The sequence below is a fragment of the Chiroxiphia lanceolata genome, chromosome 28, assembly GCF_009829145.1.
Source record: "Chiroxiphia lanceolata isolate bChiLan1 chromosome 28, bChiLan1.pri, whole genome shotgun sequence".
Lineage (NCBI taxonomy): Eukaryota > Metazoa > Chordata > Aves > Passeriformes > Pipridae > Chiroxiphia > Chiroxiphia lanceolata.
Genome location: NC_045664.1, coordinates 5,086,817 through 5,104,311, shown reverse-complemented (window position 1 = coordinate 5,104,311; position 17,495 = coordinate 5,086,817). Strand labels below are relative to the sequence as shown.

Here is a 17,495-nt window from a genome sequence, read left to right as displayed (position 1 = left end):
CCTCTGTCTTCCCCAGGATAACATGCTCTTTTGTGACTCCTGCGACCGTGGCTTTCACATGGAATGCTGCGATCCTCCTCTCACCAGGATGCCAAAAGGTGAGGACTGTGCTGTGAAAAGGATGATTTTAGGATGATGTGGGAAGGGATCAGTGGGTAGACAGTGCTTCCACTTACCTAGTCCTCGTTTAGCTGCTTTTAGCTGCATTTGGCTTGTTTTTTATGGAATTGCTTTTCAGGTATTAGAAACCAGAGAAGGGTCAGAGCTTCACATCCAGATTTTCCACTATCTCCTGCTTCCTGTACTTTACTGTCTGTGAAGGGTTTTGAAAAAAAATCTTTGAGATTTGAAGGAGTAGAAGTGATCCCTGCAGGTTAAAAGGATCAACTTCCATTTGAATGAATAGCCTCGTCCAAAAGAAAGAGATGGATTTAGAAGTTTTTGAAGTCACATCTGGTTGGACAGTAGTGTCCCAGACAAATGAACTTTCAGTCAGAAAGGAGATTATCTATGGAAAATTCCTCCTTGGTAGTTATAAGAAAATTTTCCTACAGAAGATAGTTGGAAGTAGTACAGTCGTAAGCAGATAATGGGATAATTAACCATTAAATTATGATTTTTTGATGATGTGCTGCCAATTAAAGAGATTTCCTTTGTGTTTGGAACTATTTGGGGGGTGGGGAGCATTAACTCGAGTTTTAGATTGTTGGAGCATACACATAATTTCCCTTACCCGTATATGGGTAATCAAGGCCTGTGGTACCATTCCTACCCTTGCTCTCAGAAGGCCTGTGGACTGTAATTCTGCTTTTTGTCCTGTGTAGATGTCTCTTGCATTCAGTGATGGGGACTTGTGCCTTACAGGTATGTGGATATGTCAGATATGTCGGCCCCGGAAGAAAGGAAGGAAACTGTTACAGAAGAAGGCAGCCCAGATCAAGAGGCGCTATGCCAACCCCATAGGACGGCCCAAAAACAGGCTAAAGAATCAAAACACAACGTAAGTCTCTGCAAGGAAGAGTAAAATGTGAGATGCTGGAGGACAGGGGGTATTTCTGGAGTGTCTGCTTTACCTTGTGGGAAGATTTCTTTTACAATTAAGAGCTGCTCGTTATTCTTTAATACAGATTTTCTGAAAAGGGCTGTGAAAGACTAGAAGCGAATTCTAGGGCAATCCCTCTAAGAAGTGTTGAATACTCAGTTCTCTCATAGAATCCTTTAGATTGGAAGAGACCCCTAAGATCATTGAGTCCAACTTTATCCCAGCACCACTGTGTTCACCACTACCCATATCCCCGAGCCACACCACACACCTCCTGAATGCTTTCATCTCAGCAGAGTTTTAAAATTCCCAACCTGAAAGATGGCAGCTGGTTGGAGAACACTGTCCTCAGCTAAGATGACCACCAGTGGTGTAGGTTCTTAGGTAATTTGTGTCCTGCGTGTATTAACTTTCTGTGGAGTTCTTACAACAATTTCTGATCAGTGCAAAAACTCTGACAAATGACAAGTGTAAGTGTTTAATGACTGCAGAAACTGAAGCCTCGTGTGCAGTGTATTCATTCTGGTTACCAATTCTGAAATTTAATGTTGTATTAAATTTGGTGAAAATCTGTTGTTTATACTCAGATTAATTTCTCATAATGTTCAGTGTGGAGAAAACCAGTGCAGTGCTTCTCCTGAGGGGTTTAAATGCTGGCTCCTGTGGGGTGCACAGGATCTCTGCTGCTGCCTTTTTAAATTCTTCAGTTCATGTTTAGTTTGTGTGGGGCTGACAGGTGAGTTGGAGAGGAGGGCAGTTCCCTCCCCAGCTCTCCTGGCCACATCTGTGCCCTTCTCATCCCGCAGGTCAAAAGGCCCCTTCAGCAAAGTCCGCGCGGGGCCCGGGCGGGGCCGGAAGCGCAAGATCGCTCTGTCGGGCCAGTCCACGGGGTCAGAAGGGGGATACCTGGAGCAGACAGATGTCCTGGACTTCTGCAGAGATGGCAGCAACACCTTGAAGTTCAACAAGAAAACCAAAGGGCTCATAGATGGCCTTACTAAATTCTTCACTCCCTCCCCCGACGGACGGAAAGCTCGAGGGGAGGTGGTCGACTATTCTCAGCAGTACAGGATCAGGAAAAAGGGTACCAGGAAATCTAGCACTTCAGAATGGCCCACAGGTAAAGATTTTTCACCCTGCCAATGTAAGTATCCTGTACACCAAGCAAATGTTCAAAGGCTAGGATGTTGAAGTGGGTAGAATTGCTAGAGGCTGAAGTTTAACACCCAAATGCAGTTATCTTTGGTGCACTGAGGTAGAACCAGTTGGAAAAAGGAAGTGATCCCAGAGACCTTTGCCTCTTTATATGTAATTGCAAGGTCTGTTGAGGGATTAAATGATGATGGTGAGGTAAAATGCCCTAGAAAACATGCTAAATAATGTCCCATTTGAAAGAGGTAACATAGGGAGTGGTTAATGAAAATAAGAGCAACAGTGTAGAAGTGGGAAATGGGTGATTCAAACCAGGCTGACAGACCGTGAGTTTCTGATCTGTGGTCTGGGCTCGTGAGTGGTTCTTGGGTTTCTCAACCATAGAGGAGCCCGTTTGTGCACTTTGGCATCTTCTTGCTGGAAAGCACCCCTTCCCTTCTTCTGAATGCAGTTCTGCTTTCCTGGTTTTTTCTTTGTGGTCCCAAATCTGAATAGAAAATCCCATCAAAAAAACCTGGCAAGATGTCTGAATACAGCCAGCTGTTGTTTGTCAGTGCTCTAAAAGCAAGCACTCTTTTGTAAATGTAGGTGAAGACAATTTTCTCTCTTATTTACAGACAATCAGGATGGCTGGGATGGAAAACAAGAAAATGAGGACCGTTTTTTTGGGAGCCAGGATGTCTTAAATGAAAAAGACATGGAGTTGTTCAGAGATATTCAGGAACAAGCACTGCAGGTAAAGTTAAATTTTGGCATTTTGGGATAAAATCCTCATGACTTAAGAAAACATTTGTTTTCTTTGAAAGCAGAGCATTTAGTTTCCTTATTTTTGGGTCCCATAATAGATACAGTTACTATCAGAGTGGCAGAAAGGAAATAAAGCATGTATAAGTCATTAAAAAGTACTCTTTTTGCTGTTTTTTCTTATAAATGTGAGGTGGTTTTTAATTCTTCTGCACTTGTGATGATAAGGAGGTAGCTGCACCCTGAACATGGGTTTGGTAGCTGCTACATTTACAGTAGTACATCCAGTCTCAAAACTGGGAAGACACTGATACATTATGTTAAATACTTGCATATTCCAGTTTTTAACCTCAGGAGCAGTTTGTGTTTCTGTTCTTGGCTATTGAAATAACAAGAAAGGAAATTACAAAGAAAGATTGTGTAAAGAAAGATTGTGTTAAACTTCACTGTGTACTAATCTGCATTTAAAACTATGACATGCAGCAGTGGGGAAGGTAGTGGAGGTTTGTGGTGTGACAATGCTTATAATTCTTTCTTTTTGTGAATCACGTGGTTCCTTGAAGTGTGACTGGCACTGGGTTTAGTGTCAGAAAACAACATCTGCCTCTTGCTGGTTCTCTCTGAGTTCGAGTAGGATGGACTGTGTAGATAAGAATGTTTTAATCTATTTCAGCTTAGGAGTCTTTCACTTGGAAATTCACGAAAACTTGTTTGTTTTTTTTCCCTTGCATAGAAAGTAGGGGTGACTGGGCCTCCCGACCCCCAGGTCCGCTGCCCTTCTGTCATTGAGTTTGGCAAATATGAAATCCAGACCTGGTATTCCTCCCCATATCCCCAGGAGTACTCGAGGTAAGACTCTGGGTTCTGCCTCAGTGTTTATGGGACAGCTGGCACAGAAACCTTACACATTTTGGTGTCTGGAGGGTTGTTGTACTGTGCTGCATGTGTGGTTGTTCTGAGGTTCTCTTACCTAAGGCCTTTGCAAACTGTTTAAACTGCAAACTCTTGGAACTTCAACTTTATTCTGAAAGGAACTGTTCATCTCATCCATCCCAGCATCACTGTGCAAAACTGGGAGGGGTTACTTTGCTTTTATAGGATTTAATCGATGCCTCCATTTCTTCTGGCATAACTTAATGCTGTAAATGTAATTATGCAGGACATTAGGACACTTTTTAAATGTGCATTTGTTACAGAAGAAGTAAATACCATGACTTTAACTATGCTAAGGTGGTTTTACCTATCATTAGCACATTACATGAGGTCAGTATACACTGGGTTTGTTGTCATCAAGTTCTCAATCTGCAGGAGTGAGGAATTTTATACAGAAGTTTGTATCTTCAGTCTCTGACCTTCCTTTGCCTTTGCTTACAGGCTACCTAAGTTGTACCTTTGTGAATTCTGTCTAAAGTATATGAAAAGCAGAACTATTCTCCAACAGCATATGAAAAAGTGTGGCTGGTTTCATCCTCCAGCCAATGAAATTTACAGGAAAAACAATATTTCAGTCTTTGAGGTAAGTTAGAAAACTGAGTCACTCACTTTTATCTATAAAATAGGATTTTCAGCACCAAATTGTGTGATAAGATTTTCACAGCCCAAAAGATCTTCGTTCTTGAAACGTTCAGTTGCCAAGAGTGAAGAACTATGAGCAAGCAGGCAGTGGGAACTGACCTTGTATGTAGATTATTCATCCACAAAACAGGAGAAAACTCACTTTGTAAAAATATGTTTCTTTCATTTTAGGAAAATTAATTTTAGGTTGTCTCTTAAGCTAATGAATGTAACAGGAATTGGTGACAGCCTTTGTTCTGGGGCAGTTTTAAGTCCTTTGAGACACCACCTGTACCAGAGGAGTCTTCCTCTCATGTTGAGGCCTTTTAGACACACGGGGACACTCAGGTGAAGCACGAGCTTGCATGACAGCACATGGAGTGACAGAGCTTTTCCTCCTGTCTGTCAGGTTGATGGTAATGTCAGCACTATCTACTGCCAGAACTTGTGCTTGTTAGCCAAGCTCTTCTTGGACCACAAGACTCTCTATTACGACGTGGAGCCATTTCTTTTCTACGTGCTGACACAGAACGATGTCAAGGGCTGTCACCTTGTTGGCTACTTTTCCAAGGTGAGTATTTGAGTACAAACTGTTTGCTGAGAAATGCTGCTTTGGAGACTTTACTTGTTGTAATCTTTGGGGCTCTTGCATTTTACGTAATAAATTATGTAATACAGGTGTAGACATCTGTTGCAACCAGATTTATGTTACATTCAGAGACCACCAATTAGTAGAACCAGGTTTCCTCAGAATGTTGAATAGCATATATTTGCTAAGGAACTTGTACTGCAGTTAGTGGTTAAAGAAGAGCTCTTCAAATGACTTCCTGCTCTTGGTGGCGATGGGGAGTACTGTTTGTGAGATAAACAGAATTACCAACTGTTCTGTCTCACCTTTGTTCTGTGAATACATTGTTTTCCAAACAAGTTGGGCAATTTTGCACCTCATTTGAAACCTTTTATTTTTTGGAGGGAACAGGACCGAGATTTCAGATAGGCCTTTTCTTAAGATTTTTATCTTTTATTTGTGGCTTCCCCTCTCACTTTTTGCTATAAAATTACTTAGGAGCTTGTACAGAGCAACTTCTGCCATTTCTCACCAGTCTTCTGCTTTTCTTTTCCAACAGGAGAAACACTGCCAACAGAAGTACAACGTTTCCTGTATAATGATTCTTCCACAATACCAGCGTAAGGGCTATGGCAGGTTCCTCATCGACTTCAGTAAGAAACTTTACTTTTTTTAGTCTTTGTCTTTCCATGTTTTAAAGGAGGACTTAACAGTGGAAGTGGATGTATTAGTTTTAAATGGCTAAAATAGGTTTTTCCTCTGTCGTTTCCAAAATTGCTGTTGGCAGCTGTGCTTTGGGCTGGGTGCAGTGTCTGGGCAGGCTCCTGCTGCCATCTCGTGGCACTGCCTACAACCAGTGTCTGATGGCAGCAGAGCTCACAAATCTCACACTTGAGCGTTGAGTAACAGGAGTTTAAACAAACAAATAAAAAATTGACCGAACAATTTGGAGTATCCTTCACATTTACCATCTGTATCTTGTAGGCAGCATTCAGCTACTTTCTGGAGAAATGCCTTTGTAGCAGTTGGGGTGGAAACAGAAGGTATTCTTTTGTAACCTTTTCCCTGTGTATCCTTTAGGCTATTTGCTTTCAAAGCGTGAGGGTCAGGCAGGATCCCCGGAGAAGCCCCTGTCAGACCTGGGGCGCCTCTCATATATGGCTTATTGGAAAAGTGTAATATTGGAGTGCCTTTATCATCAACGTGACAAGCAATTAAGCATCAAGAAACTGAGCAAGCTGACTGGGATCTGCCCTCAAGATATCACTTCCACCCTGCATCACCTGCGAATGCTCGACTTCCGCAGCGACCAGTGAGTACAGGAGCCCTCTGGAATCCCAGGTGCCTTCAGGGGTATTGCAGTGAAGTTTAGTGCTGCTGGGAGACAAGGACACATCTAGAAAGCTTGATTTCATTTAAGACCTAAGTGTCCAGATACTGGCTGTAGAGATTATGATGCTCCTTTACAGTGCAAGAAGTGCCAGAGCTGGGTCAGGTGTCCAGCTGTGCAGCACTGCAGATGTGGAACCTGGGAGGAACTTGCAGCTGTGAGAGAAAGCAAGCTGGTCTCTTGGTCATGTTGTCTCGAGGTCCCTCAGCAAAATCAGTGGAATATCCTCACAAAGCAGAGCAAAGAACAGCAGCTTCCCTTCTCCAAAGGGAGGTCTGCTCCTTATTTTCAGTTTCTGAACTGTTTCCCTCCTTTTCTCTGCGTCTCAAAAATGCCATAAACTGTGTGGAAAATAACATGGAATGCCTGAAGAGTGGGATAGATCACTGGGAGAAATGAGGTGTGTGGGTGTAGAGTAGAGGTAGTCTGCTTGCCCAGCTGACAAGTCAGGTGAAATACTGGGAATTATTCTTGTTTCAGACCGTAGCAGTTTGAGTGGGGTTGTATTCTATTGTGTGTTAAACTTGAAACTTACTTAGAAAACTTGAAGTTACTTGAGAATAGTTTTATTTCCTCATTTCACAGTATACTTTAACCAGTGATATTGCTCCCAGCCCCCTGAATAAAATTCACTTATGATAGTGGGACTAAAACTTTTTTAAGCAGTTCTTTTATTACTCTTTAGTATCTTTCACCTTCTATTGCCAGTTCCCCAAATGGCATACCCCTTGTCTATTTAAGTGTCATAAAAGTGATACTCTGCAGCTCGGTGTTACCCATGGCAGGATAAAGGCTTCACCATTAACAAGAAATGGAAAGAATTTAATGTTTCCTCAGTTGTGAGGTGGTTTCTCTGGTAGTCTGATGGTGCTGGAAGTTGTGCAGTTTTAATGAGCTCTGTGTCCTCTGAAGTTATTCGTGGCAGCACTGATGGAGAGCACCCGGGTTTTTCTGTAACACATCTGTTCCATGTGTCTGTCCCCTGTCACTGACTGGGGTGTCGTTGCTGCCCAGGTTTGTGATCGTTCGCCGGGAGAAGCTGATCCAGGAGCACATGGCCAAGCTCCGAACCAACGTCCGGCCCATCGACGTGGATGCCGAGTGTCTGCGCTGGACACCCGTCATCGTCTCCAACTCCGTGGTCTCTGAGGATGAGGAGGAGGAGACAGAGGATGGTGAAAATGAAGAGCAACAACAGCAGAAAGAAAAGGACCCAGAGACCAGTGTAAGAGTGAATCTGTTACTCCAGGGTGGCACGTGGGTTACCCTTGGTGCTTCTGCAGGCAGTGCTGACAGGATTTCACATGCAAAGTTTGAGCATTTGTCATAATCATAAAAAGCAATGCAGTCACGATAAGTTGATGTATCTTTATGGTTTCAAGTTAGAAAATAAAAGTAGAAAAAACGTGGAGGCATAGTCTGGAGAACAGTCCTTGAAGGGATTGCACTCTCACACCAGGTGATCAGCACTGACTAGAATACTAAGAGGCAAATTATCTGCTGTTACAGTATTTACATTAAGCTAATTGTGCATTTCAGTGGGAAAATAGATGCAAGTTTGTCTCACTTTTTTCTTGAAAACGGCACAAACGTGATGTTGGAACATAGCAAGGTGATGGGTAGTGTTCCAGCTGCCACCGAGTGGCTGCTGCTGACTGCAGTCAGTTAATTGGGAGGCTAATTGAGGTGCATTATCACCAGTGAGGAAAGGAGTAGCAGGTGGCACTACTTGAATCTCATAAAGGTCAATTCTTCTTTTTAATATCGGATTCTTAAAAGTCACTCTGTTAAACTTTTCTGACTTTTTGCCTGAGAGCTTTTGTGGAATCAAATTCAGGATAGACATGCATGCTGAAATAGGAGGTGTGAAATCTGTTTGTTTTTGTTTAAATCAGATGGTAAAATCTGTGTCATGGGAGAAGAAAGAGCAGGAGCCTTACTCACCTACCGAGAGCGAAAAAAAGCCAGACATCGTCGCTCCGGCCAATTCTGCGCGACCAGACAAGCACATTTTCCCCCTGGACAGTCTTCCTGCCAACAGCCAGCCCTCCCGGAGGGGGCGGTGGAACCGCAAGAGCAAAAAGCTGCGCGAGCCCTTCTGTGAGAAGGAGCCGGCCCTGCCCGGGGAGGACAAGGCCGCGGTGCCCAGCGGGAGATGCAGCGAGTGCGAGGAGAAGTCGGCGGCCTCACGGGGCCGCTGCAGTGACTGCGAGGAGAAGTCGGCGGCCCTGCAAGGGAGGTGTGGGGAGTGTGAGGAGAAGTCTCCGGCCTTGAGAGGCCGCTATGCTGAGGACGAGGAGAAATCCCCGGGTTCCCAGGGGCAGTACGGCAAAGGGGAGAAGGCTGCGGTTCCCCGGCGGCGGCACAGCGAGGGCATGGAGAGGTGGAGGGGGCAGCTGAAGAAGAACACGGAGCCACCCAAGTGTCGATTCCCGGAGGACTGTGACAGGTTACCCCGGCGCTACAGCGACAGTGACAGGGCACTGCTGAGGTGTTTCAGCGAGAGCAGTGAAGAGGAGGACGATGAGCCCGTGAGCCCTCGGTCAAGCTCTCCACCCGTCCTCACCAAGCCAACACTGAAACGGAAGGTGTGTGCCTTATTTCCTCTTGTCTCTGGCTGTATCATGCGGTCGGTTTGGTCAGGATGTTGGGGCTTTCTGAAGGATGGTGCAGTTCATGAGGTCTGTATTAAGTGGACAGGTGGCACATGCTCAGTGTTCCAGAACTCTCTCTAAAGTCCTACTGACTTTTTTTAGTGGTGGTTTTTGTTGAATCAGGGGTAGGAGTTTGGGTAGGAGTTTGGGGTTTTTTAATTCTATCTCGTGCCTTGGGTTATTTTTCTACCTTGGTTGTTAAAGTTTTACTCAGTTATGCAAAATAGAAAGAGATATGGTCCTACTTATGAAAGAAGCTTGCAAACCACAAATGCTCTCTAAACAACTGAAATCACAGCATAAAGTCTTTGAAATTATTTACTGTGGAGGTGGAGATGTGAATTCTATCAACATGACTAAGCAGATCCTCTCTTTGTGGGAAGCTGCACTAAAAAGTTCTCTCCTATATCATCTTTGCAGCTTATTCTAAACTGTTCACCTCTGTGTTGTAGTGTCTCTAAACTCCAGCTCTTATGGATGGGCTGTGAACTTCAGCTGTTTAAATTCCAACTGATGGCAGGTGCTCATCAGTATTTCTGGTGAACTCTGGATTCCAGGAGGGAGCTCTCTGGTCCAGCTTGCATCGCTGAACTCTGCCGGTCCTTTTTTTCATATTTATCAGTGTTGTGTTTCTACCTCACTTGATGAAATGCCTTCTCTTTCCCCCCCTGCCACTCCCAGAAGCCCATCCTGCACCGGAAGAGGCGCGTCCGCAAGCGCAAGCACCACAACAGCAGCGTCGTCACCGAGACCATCTCCGAGACCACGGAGGTGCTGGATGAGCCCTTCGAGGACTCCGACTCCGAGCGACCGATGCCCCGGTTAGAGCCCACCTTTGAGATTGAGGAGGAGGAGGAGGAGGAGGAGGACGAAGAGGAGGAGAGTGAACTTTTGTCCAGTGGATACTTTCGGCACTTAGCCCCACCAGACACGCTCAGGCACAGACCCTCTTCCAAGAGGAAGTCCAAAGACGAGGAGGAGTCTGATGACAATACTGGTATGTTTGGTGGTATGCTGGAGAAAGTTTGGTGTAGGCTGTGTGAGATGATTACAGCTCAGGACAGAAAAAGTTGCTTACCTTGCTTTGTAACTTCTGGCCAAAATGTAGGGTAGGCATAAATTGCCAGTTCAAACTAGCCTCAAGCACTGCCAAGTTTTATGAAAATGTGGTGCATGCATATAACTATCTTATTAGCCACGAGCTGATCACAGGCTTATCCTTGTGATTCAGCTTTCCTAATGGAATTTGTATCTGTGATTGTGGAAGAACCTACGGAGCAGGGTCGCTTACAGAGATAAAACGAACATGAACTGGGAGCCCTCAATTTTCCATAACAAAGGGAAATATTAAATTGTCTCTTCTGAGATCCTCTTCTTCATCACATTGCACGTTCAGGCACTCAGCTTCTCACATCTCCTTGAAGTTCTCTGAACCTTCAGTTCACAAAATAAAATTACTTGGTTGAGGCTGGTTGTGTAGAGTCCACAGAAGCAGCATCTGTCATTAGGTGCTCCATTAGCAATCTTCGTTATGGCTGTTTTCTTGATGGGCTGCACAGTGCAAAACAGTCAGCCAAATAAAAAAACTGTATGAAAAACAAGTATGGTGCCATTATCCCACAATAAAAAATTGTTACTGGAACAAACTCATTAATTTATGGCTTTCAACGAGGCTGTGGTTACCAGAGGAGAATTTTTCTTTAAAAGTACTTAAATACTAAAAGCAGCAATGTGATCATAGCACAGTTTACTATCTATTTAGCATCAGTTACTCTTAAATCCTTACAACAGCATAGAACTCTATTTAGTTCAAACACGTGCTGCTAGAGCATTAAGTTGCTTAGTGGGAATATATGCACAGTCATACCATTGTTTTTTAAATTCTGTTGTGGTCAGATTACTCATTAAATACATTTTTGTGGTACTCCAGCAACCATTAATAAGACTGTAGGGTTGGGGACAGAGCTGTTAGATCAGTTGTTTTCAGTCTTTTGTGCTCCTCTGAATGTTTTCTGGTGGAGATGCAGATCCCTTTAGAGATTCCACTCACATATATTGTTTTATAAAATAAATCAATGATTTTAACTGTCTTTTCCAGACTACAAATAGTCCATAGAGTGCCCAGGGATCAAAAATGGTATTTGCAAAGCCACTGTTTTAACTCACACCTGTTACATACTACAATGATAAATTTCTTGCTCACCTATTTTATAAATACTTGTCACTTAGTGCTTTCTGTTCCCTTGTCTCATTTCTGTTGCCTTTTTTATTTCCCCTGACTTCTGCAAATTTGTCAGAACCTCTGAAGTAATGAGTAGCAAGCACACTATTTTAGGGTGTTCTGTTCCTGACATCAAACAGGATCTGTTGGCTGCTTTTGCCTTTAATGCAGGTGGGGATTTGAGGCCAGTTTTTAGTAAGAGTCAGGTGTTCTAGAAGGTGTTCTGTGGTGTGGAAAACAAAGCTTCTTCTCTATGTTCTACCAATTCTGTGCAGCTTGAGTAGTGCTGTGTGGGGGAAGATGAAGCTCAGTACTAGGCTGAACTGTGTTATTTTACTTTCCCTTGTTCAGTCTCTAAGTTTTACTGGGAATGTGATAAATCTCATCTGCTGTAGCAGATATGAAATGTGAAAGACAGGGAAGAGAAATAGTGATTTATTTTTTTTTTTAGGAGGTGAATTTTATTCTTAAGGGTTTAAGTGTTAATGCTTTAACAAATACTATGAATACAGATCTAAATGGAAACACGTTTTTATTGCAACTTCACGTGTTCCCCTACACTGCAGCACTTCCATTTGTGAACATATTTTGTCAGTAAAATCTGTCTTTTCAGGGCTTCATTGTATAGCATAGAGCTTAATTGGAATTGTGTATAAAGGCTCAGAGATTTGAACATTCAAAATCTTGAAAGCACTGTTGTTCTTTGAAAATACAGTGTGCATCATGCTTGCTAATGAGCAGACCTTGATCCTCCTTGTTGCTCTTCACAATAAATTTCCAAGCTAATATTGAAGTTGATAAACACGTTGGGTGTGCTTGGGAAGGCTCCCATGGATGCTCAGGTCAAACAAAAACGTTTGAACAGTGTCTTTCAATCTGTGTTTTCAGGTAACCCACCTCTGAAACCATTGTCTATGCTGAGGAAATGCGAGGCAAAGGATTCTTCACTGGAGCCAGATACTTCCACCCCCATGAAAAAGAAGAAGGGATGGCCAAAAGGGAAAAGCCGAAAACCAGTCCACTGGAAGAAAAGACCTGGTCGAAAACCAGGTTTTAAACTGACCCAGGAAGAGGTGCCACCACCAGTTCAGGATGAAGGAGCTGATGAAGCAGCAGCTAATTCAAAGCCAGGGCGTAAGCCCAAAATTTCAGATAAAGAAGAATGTGTTGAGCAGAAAGAAGACCTGCCTCTCCTTGAGGAAAGGAAAGAGGAAGATGTGAATATGGAAGCAGAAGAGGTAGGAGAGGGAGAAGAGGAAGATATAACCAGCAATGAAGTAAGAGCAGTTTCTCCTGTGGACAGCAACAGCAGTCCAGTGCCAGAAGTAAAAGAGCCTGAGATAGAAGAGGAAGTAGAGGAGAAGCCACGGGTTTTGGAAGAGCAGAGGCAATCAGAAGAAGAGCAGCAAGAACTCGATGAACCCGAGCACGACCATGAGGAAGAGGAGGAAGTTGCAGTAGTGACAAATGAAAATGAAGATCACGATGCTGACGACGAAGATGATGGTCATCTGGAGTCAGTGAAGAAAAAAGAATTGGAGGAACAGCCTGTTAGAGAAGGGGTCAAGGAAGAGCCTCAGGGGCAAGAATGTTTTTTAGAAACAAGCATACCAAGCAGTAGAGAAGATGCAAAAGAAAAGGATGAAGCAGAGGCAGATTCTGAGGAAGAGCAGGCTTCCAACGAGACATCAGTGGGCTCAGAGCACGTCCCTGGGTCTGAGGATGATCACGAAGAAGAACAAAGTAATAAAGAAGGGTTAATTGAATTAAAGGAAGAGGAAGAAATTCCTCATAGTGAACTAGATCTTGAAACTGTTCAAGCAGTCCAGTCTTTGACACAGGAGGAAAGCAATGAGCATGATGTAGCTTACCAGGACTGTGAAGAAACTCTTGCAGCTTGTCAGACTTTGCAGAGTTACACCCAGACTGAGGAGGACCCTCAGATATCGATGGTTGAAGACTGCCAGGCCTCAGAACACAACAGTCCAATATCCTCTGTTCAGTCCCACCCCAGCCAGTCTGTGCGTTCTGTCAGCAGCCCAAATGTGCCTGCTCTGGAGAGCAGCTACACCCAGATCAGTCCTGAGCAAGGATCCCTGTCCGCACCCTCTATGCAGAACATGGAGACCAGCCCCATGATGGATGTGCCTTCAGTATCGGACCACTCCCAGCAGGTGGTGGATAGTGGCTTCAGTGACCTTGGCAGCATTGAGAGCACTACAGAGAATTATGAAAACCCCAGCAGCTACGACTCCACTATGGGAGGCAGCATTTGTGGAAACAACTCTTCCCAGAGCAGCTGTTCCTACGGAGGACTGTCTTCTTCCAGCAGCCTCACTCAGAACAGTTGTGTTGTCACTCAGCAAATGGCAAACATTGGCAGCAGTTGCAGTATGATGCAGCAAAACACTGTCCAGCCTGCAGCAAACTGTAATATCAAGTCACCTCAGAGCTGTGTAGTGGAAAGGCCCCCGAGTAACCAGCAACCAACGACACAGCCCCAGCAGCAGCAGCCTCAGTCCCAGCAGCCACAGCCCCCCCCTCCGCCCCAGCAGCAGCCGCCGCTGTCCCAGTGTAGCATGAACAACAGCTTCACCCCGGCCCCCATGATCATGGAGATCCCCGAGTCGGGCAGCACCGGTAACATCAGCATCTACGAGAGGATCCCGGGGGATTTCGGCGCCGGGAGCTATTCCCAGCCCTCGGCCACGTTCAGCCTAGCCAAGCTGCAGCAGCTGACCAACACCATAATGGACCCCCACGCCATGCCTTATAGCCATTCTCCTGCCGTGACCTCCTATGCAACCAGCGTCTCTCTGTCCAACACGGGGCTGGCCCAGCTGGCCCCCTCCCACCCCCTGGCCGGCGCCCCGCAAGCACAAGCCACCATGACCCCCCCACCCAACCTGGCCTCCACCACCATGAACCTCACGTCGCCGCTGCTGCAGTGCAACATGTCGGCCACCAACATCGGGCTGCCGCACGCGCAGCGCCTGCAGGGCCAGATGCCCGTCAAGGGGCACATCTCCATCCGCTCCAAGTCGGCGCCGCTGCCCTCGGCGCCCGCGCACCAGCAGCAGCTGTACGGGCGCAGCCCCCCGGCCGTGGCCATGCAGGCGGGGCCGCGCGCCCTGGCCGTGCAGCGCGGCATGAACATGGGGGTCAACCTGATGCCCACCGCCCCCTACAACGTGAACTCCATGAACATGAACACCCTGAACGCCATGAACAGCTACCGCATGACGCAGCCGATGATGAACAGCAGTTACCATAGCAACCCTGCCTACATGAACCAGACAGCACAGTATCCTATGCAGATGCAGATGGGAATGATGGGGAGCCAGGCCTATACCCAGCAGCCTATGCAGCCAAACCCTCACGGGAACATGATGTACACTGGCCCCTCCCATCACAGCTACATGAACGCTGCTGGGGTGCCCAAGCAGTCCCTCAATGGACCATACATGAGAAGATGAGCAAGATGAACTTGCGTCCTAAAAACTGAAATATATATAAATAAAGGAACCTTTTATACTGACAAACCAGAGAAAATGGACCTTTTTCCAGTTAAAATATTGCTGTAGATTTAGAGGGATTTTCTTTGGTTTATTTTATTTTTTAGGAAGCCTGGTCTTTATTTTTTTGATTTTTTTTTGTTTGTTTATTTGTTTGTTTTTTGTTTTCTTCACAATCCTCAAACATTTTACAGCTAAAATCATTTACAGATGTTTTTTAGAGAGGAAAACATGCACAAAATCTTTTCATAATTTAAAAAGAGCCTTACTTTGCTGACAAAGTGGACAGACTATGTGTAACAGTGAAATCATGTTCCTAAATTTTTTAAAAAATGTACGTCCTTCTCCCTCCCCTGTGCCCCTCTGTATGCAGTTTCTAGTGCTGCAGCCATGTAAAATGTTTGACATCTCAAAGAATAACAACCCTTCCCTCTAAACCCCACTTAGCATTTCCTACTTCTAGCAGGAGGCACTTATTGGGAGACTTGGAAGGGGACACAGAGGATAAATGAAGATCTTTATTTCTGCAAGTCAGGAAAAATTTTTAATCTTGTATTTTCCCTGACTCCCTCACCCTCAGTAAAATTTGGAGTTAGGTGTAAACAATAAACTATTCACATTGGTGTTTTTGTAGATGAGTTAATTGAAATTGTATGTTTCATGCTGAAAATATAATGTAACTTTAAAGTGATCCCATTCACCACCCAGACATGCACGTGGACACACGTGTGCAGGAATGCACACACGTCCTGGAACTGCTGGAAGCACCTCAGGAGAGAACTTGTCTGTGTCCCCCCTGCGTGGGGGGGACGGGAGGGCGATGTCTGCGGGGACAAGGACGTGCTCACGGCTCCTGCGGGGACTTGGAGGCAGCCCCAGCTCTGGGGTCCCAACCTGCTCTGGTGTGTCCCTGGAAATGCTGAGGGTCTTGGTTCTGAGCCTCGGGGTCGGGCTGAGCTCAGGAGCAGCTGTTTCCAGTTCTCTCTTGGCTCGGGAAGTGCTGGAAGACGAAGTGTTTGGTGACTGGGGCGGGAGCCCTGCGGGGTCCTTGTCCCTCTTCCCTCTCTGGTCCGGGGTAGGAAGTTGCTGAATGTGCCACTCTCTGGGGGAGTCGGTGATGTGCTCCCTGATTCTCCCACTGTGTTTGATACCCATTTTATAGGAATAGCCACACGTTTGATCTGGTGTGGGCAAAGAAGGGAATCGGCCTGTTTGACAGCAGTGAAACCGTCCCAGCACCGGAGCAGGATGGAGGCGGCAGGATTTTGCTGTTTGTTGCTGCATAATCCAATTTACATTCTTTTGGCTACACTGCTGGCACGTCACCCAGTACAAAAAGGGACACCCTTTAATGTAAAGTTCTTTTTTTATTGTATATGAAGTAGAGATACAGACACATTAATAAGACTAATTTCTTTTGTTTTTAAACCAAAAGAGTCTAAAAGAAAGTTGGGGTTTTTTCAGATGCACTAAAATGGACTTTTCCTCCAGTAACTGCTAACCATAAAAGGCAGAATTCAAAGGACTTCCACTTTTTATTTCTGTTTAATTTTGAGCATGTACAAGGCTGTGTAGGACCCCGTTTCTCTGTATATACTATTCCAGTTCCAAATAACCCGTGTAGAAAGCGCACTGTGCTGCCCTCTCTTCCTTGATCTTCAGCTGTGTTGCTGCTTCCTGGGGGTGGGGGTGGGTCTGAGACAGGAGGAGAAGCTGTTGAAATGAGGGCCGTGAATTTAGTTTGTTTGCTGTTATGTTTGGTTTGGTTTTGTATGGGTTTTTTTATCAATTGGGCAGCTCCCTTTTCCACAAGCCTTTGTGACTGTAGAACTATTGTAGAAAAAAAAAGTTCTTTTCTATATATAAAAAGAAATTATCCAACGCAGTAATATTGGTACCTACCATTTTTTCACTTCTGTTTAAAAAAAAAATGTATTTTTAGCAAGATAACTTGGGTAATCTTCTAAAAGAAATTAAAAAAAAAAATCTCACAGTTAGTGACTTTGATGCCTTTTAAAAATAAGAGCTTTTTCATTTCATTCCATCTTTAAAATTTTTTATCTTTGTTGTAGAATATTAAAAACTATTTTAAGAAAGATAAAATTCTCTTTAAAGAGATCTCTAGAGTGTGTGAATAGGAGCTCCAGATGCCTCTAAAAGCCGCATGTACAAATGAAGCTGAGTCTATTCCTGTCTGTTTATATTTGCTTTTCCTGTTTTGTAACCTCTTTGTACTTTGTTCATGGTGACTTGTAAGCTAAGGGGAAGGGGGTGCCTCGATGCCTTTGTAATTCTCCATGTCATACGCTCCTGGCTGGATGGTCTCCCTTCCTCTCCTTGTATGTAATATCACTTTTTTTTCCCCTTTCTAGCAAGTACTTTCAAAAGAACTCTGTACATTTTAACATAAAAAATAAATTATGTTGAGCCATTTTGGATGTCAGTTGTGCGTGTGGATTTCTTTTCTTCCCTGTGAGTGGGGAACGCTGTCCCTGATCCTTGGCCCTGGGAACACGAGTCCCTCTTGGCCTTTTCACCTGGGAGGGAGGTGACACTGGGAATTCACTCCCGAGATCTGTGTCAGCCAGAGCAGCCCCAGCACCCACGGGCACCTCCCAAAGGCTTTGCCACAGAGGGGCCCTCACGAGGATGTCC

The 17,495-nt window shown here is 44.8% G+C and overlaps 1 protein-coding gene across 3 annotated transcripts in view; it reads left to right on the top strand.

The window, feature by feature from the left end:
* The window catches only part of KAT6A (lysine acetyltransferase 6A), a 31,565-nt gene extending 14,282 nt beyond the window's left edge, over positions 1-17,283 (top strand). For 2 of the 3 annotated variants that reach the window (XM_032712482.1, XM_032712483.1), the window contains 13 exons: positions 17-98; positions 865-1,000; positions 1,849-2,162; positions 2,812-2,930; positions 3,672-3,787; positions 4,313-4,454; positions 4,902-5,063; positions 5,620-5,713; positions 6,141-6,372; positions 7,465-7,675; positions 8,346-9,038; positions 9,786-10,101; positions 12,214-17,283. In XM_032712482.1, the coding sequence (XP_032568373.1) occupies positions 17-98; positions 865-1,000; positions 1,849-2,162; positions 2,812-2,930; positions 3,672-3,787; positions 4,313-4,454; positions 4,902-5,063; positions 5,620-5,713; positions 6,141-6,372; positions 7,465-7,675; positions 8,346-9,038; positions 9,786-10,101; positions 12,214-14,801 (5,205 nt within the window). In that variant the 3' untranslated portion in view covers positions 14,802-17,283. Of the gene's footprint in view, positions 1-16; positions 99-864; positions 1,001-1,848; positions 2,163-2,811; positions 2,931-3,671; positions 3,788-4,312; positions 4,455-4,901; positions 5,064-5,619; positions 5,714-6,140; positions 6,373-7,464; positions 7,676-7,831; positions 7,910-8,345; positions 9,039-9,785; positions 10,102-12,213 lie in introns of those variants that run through there. The other variant, XR_004361043.1, reaches the window with a different exon arrangement.
* Positions 17,284-17,495: the final 212 nt, after the last annotated feature.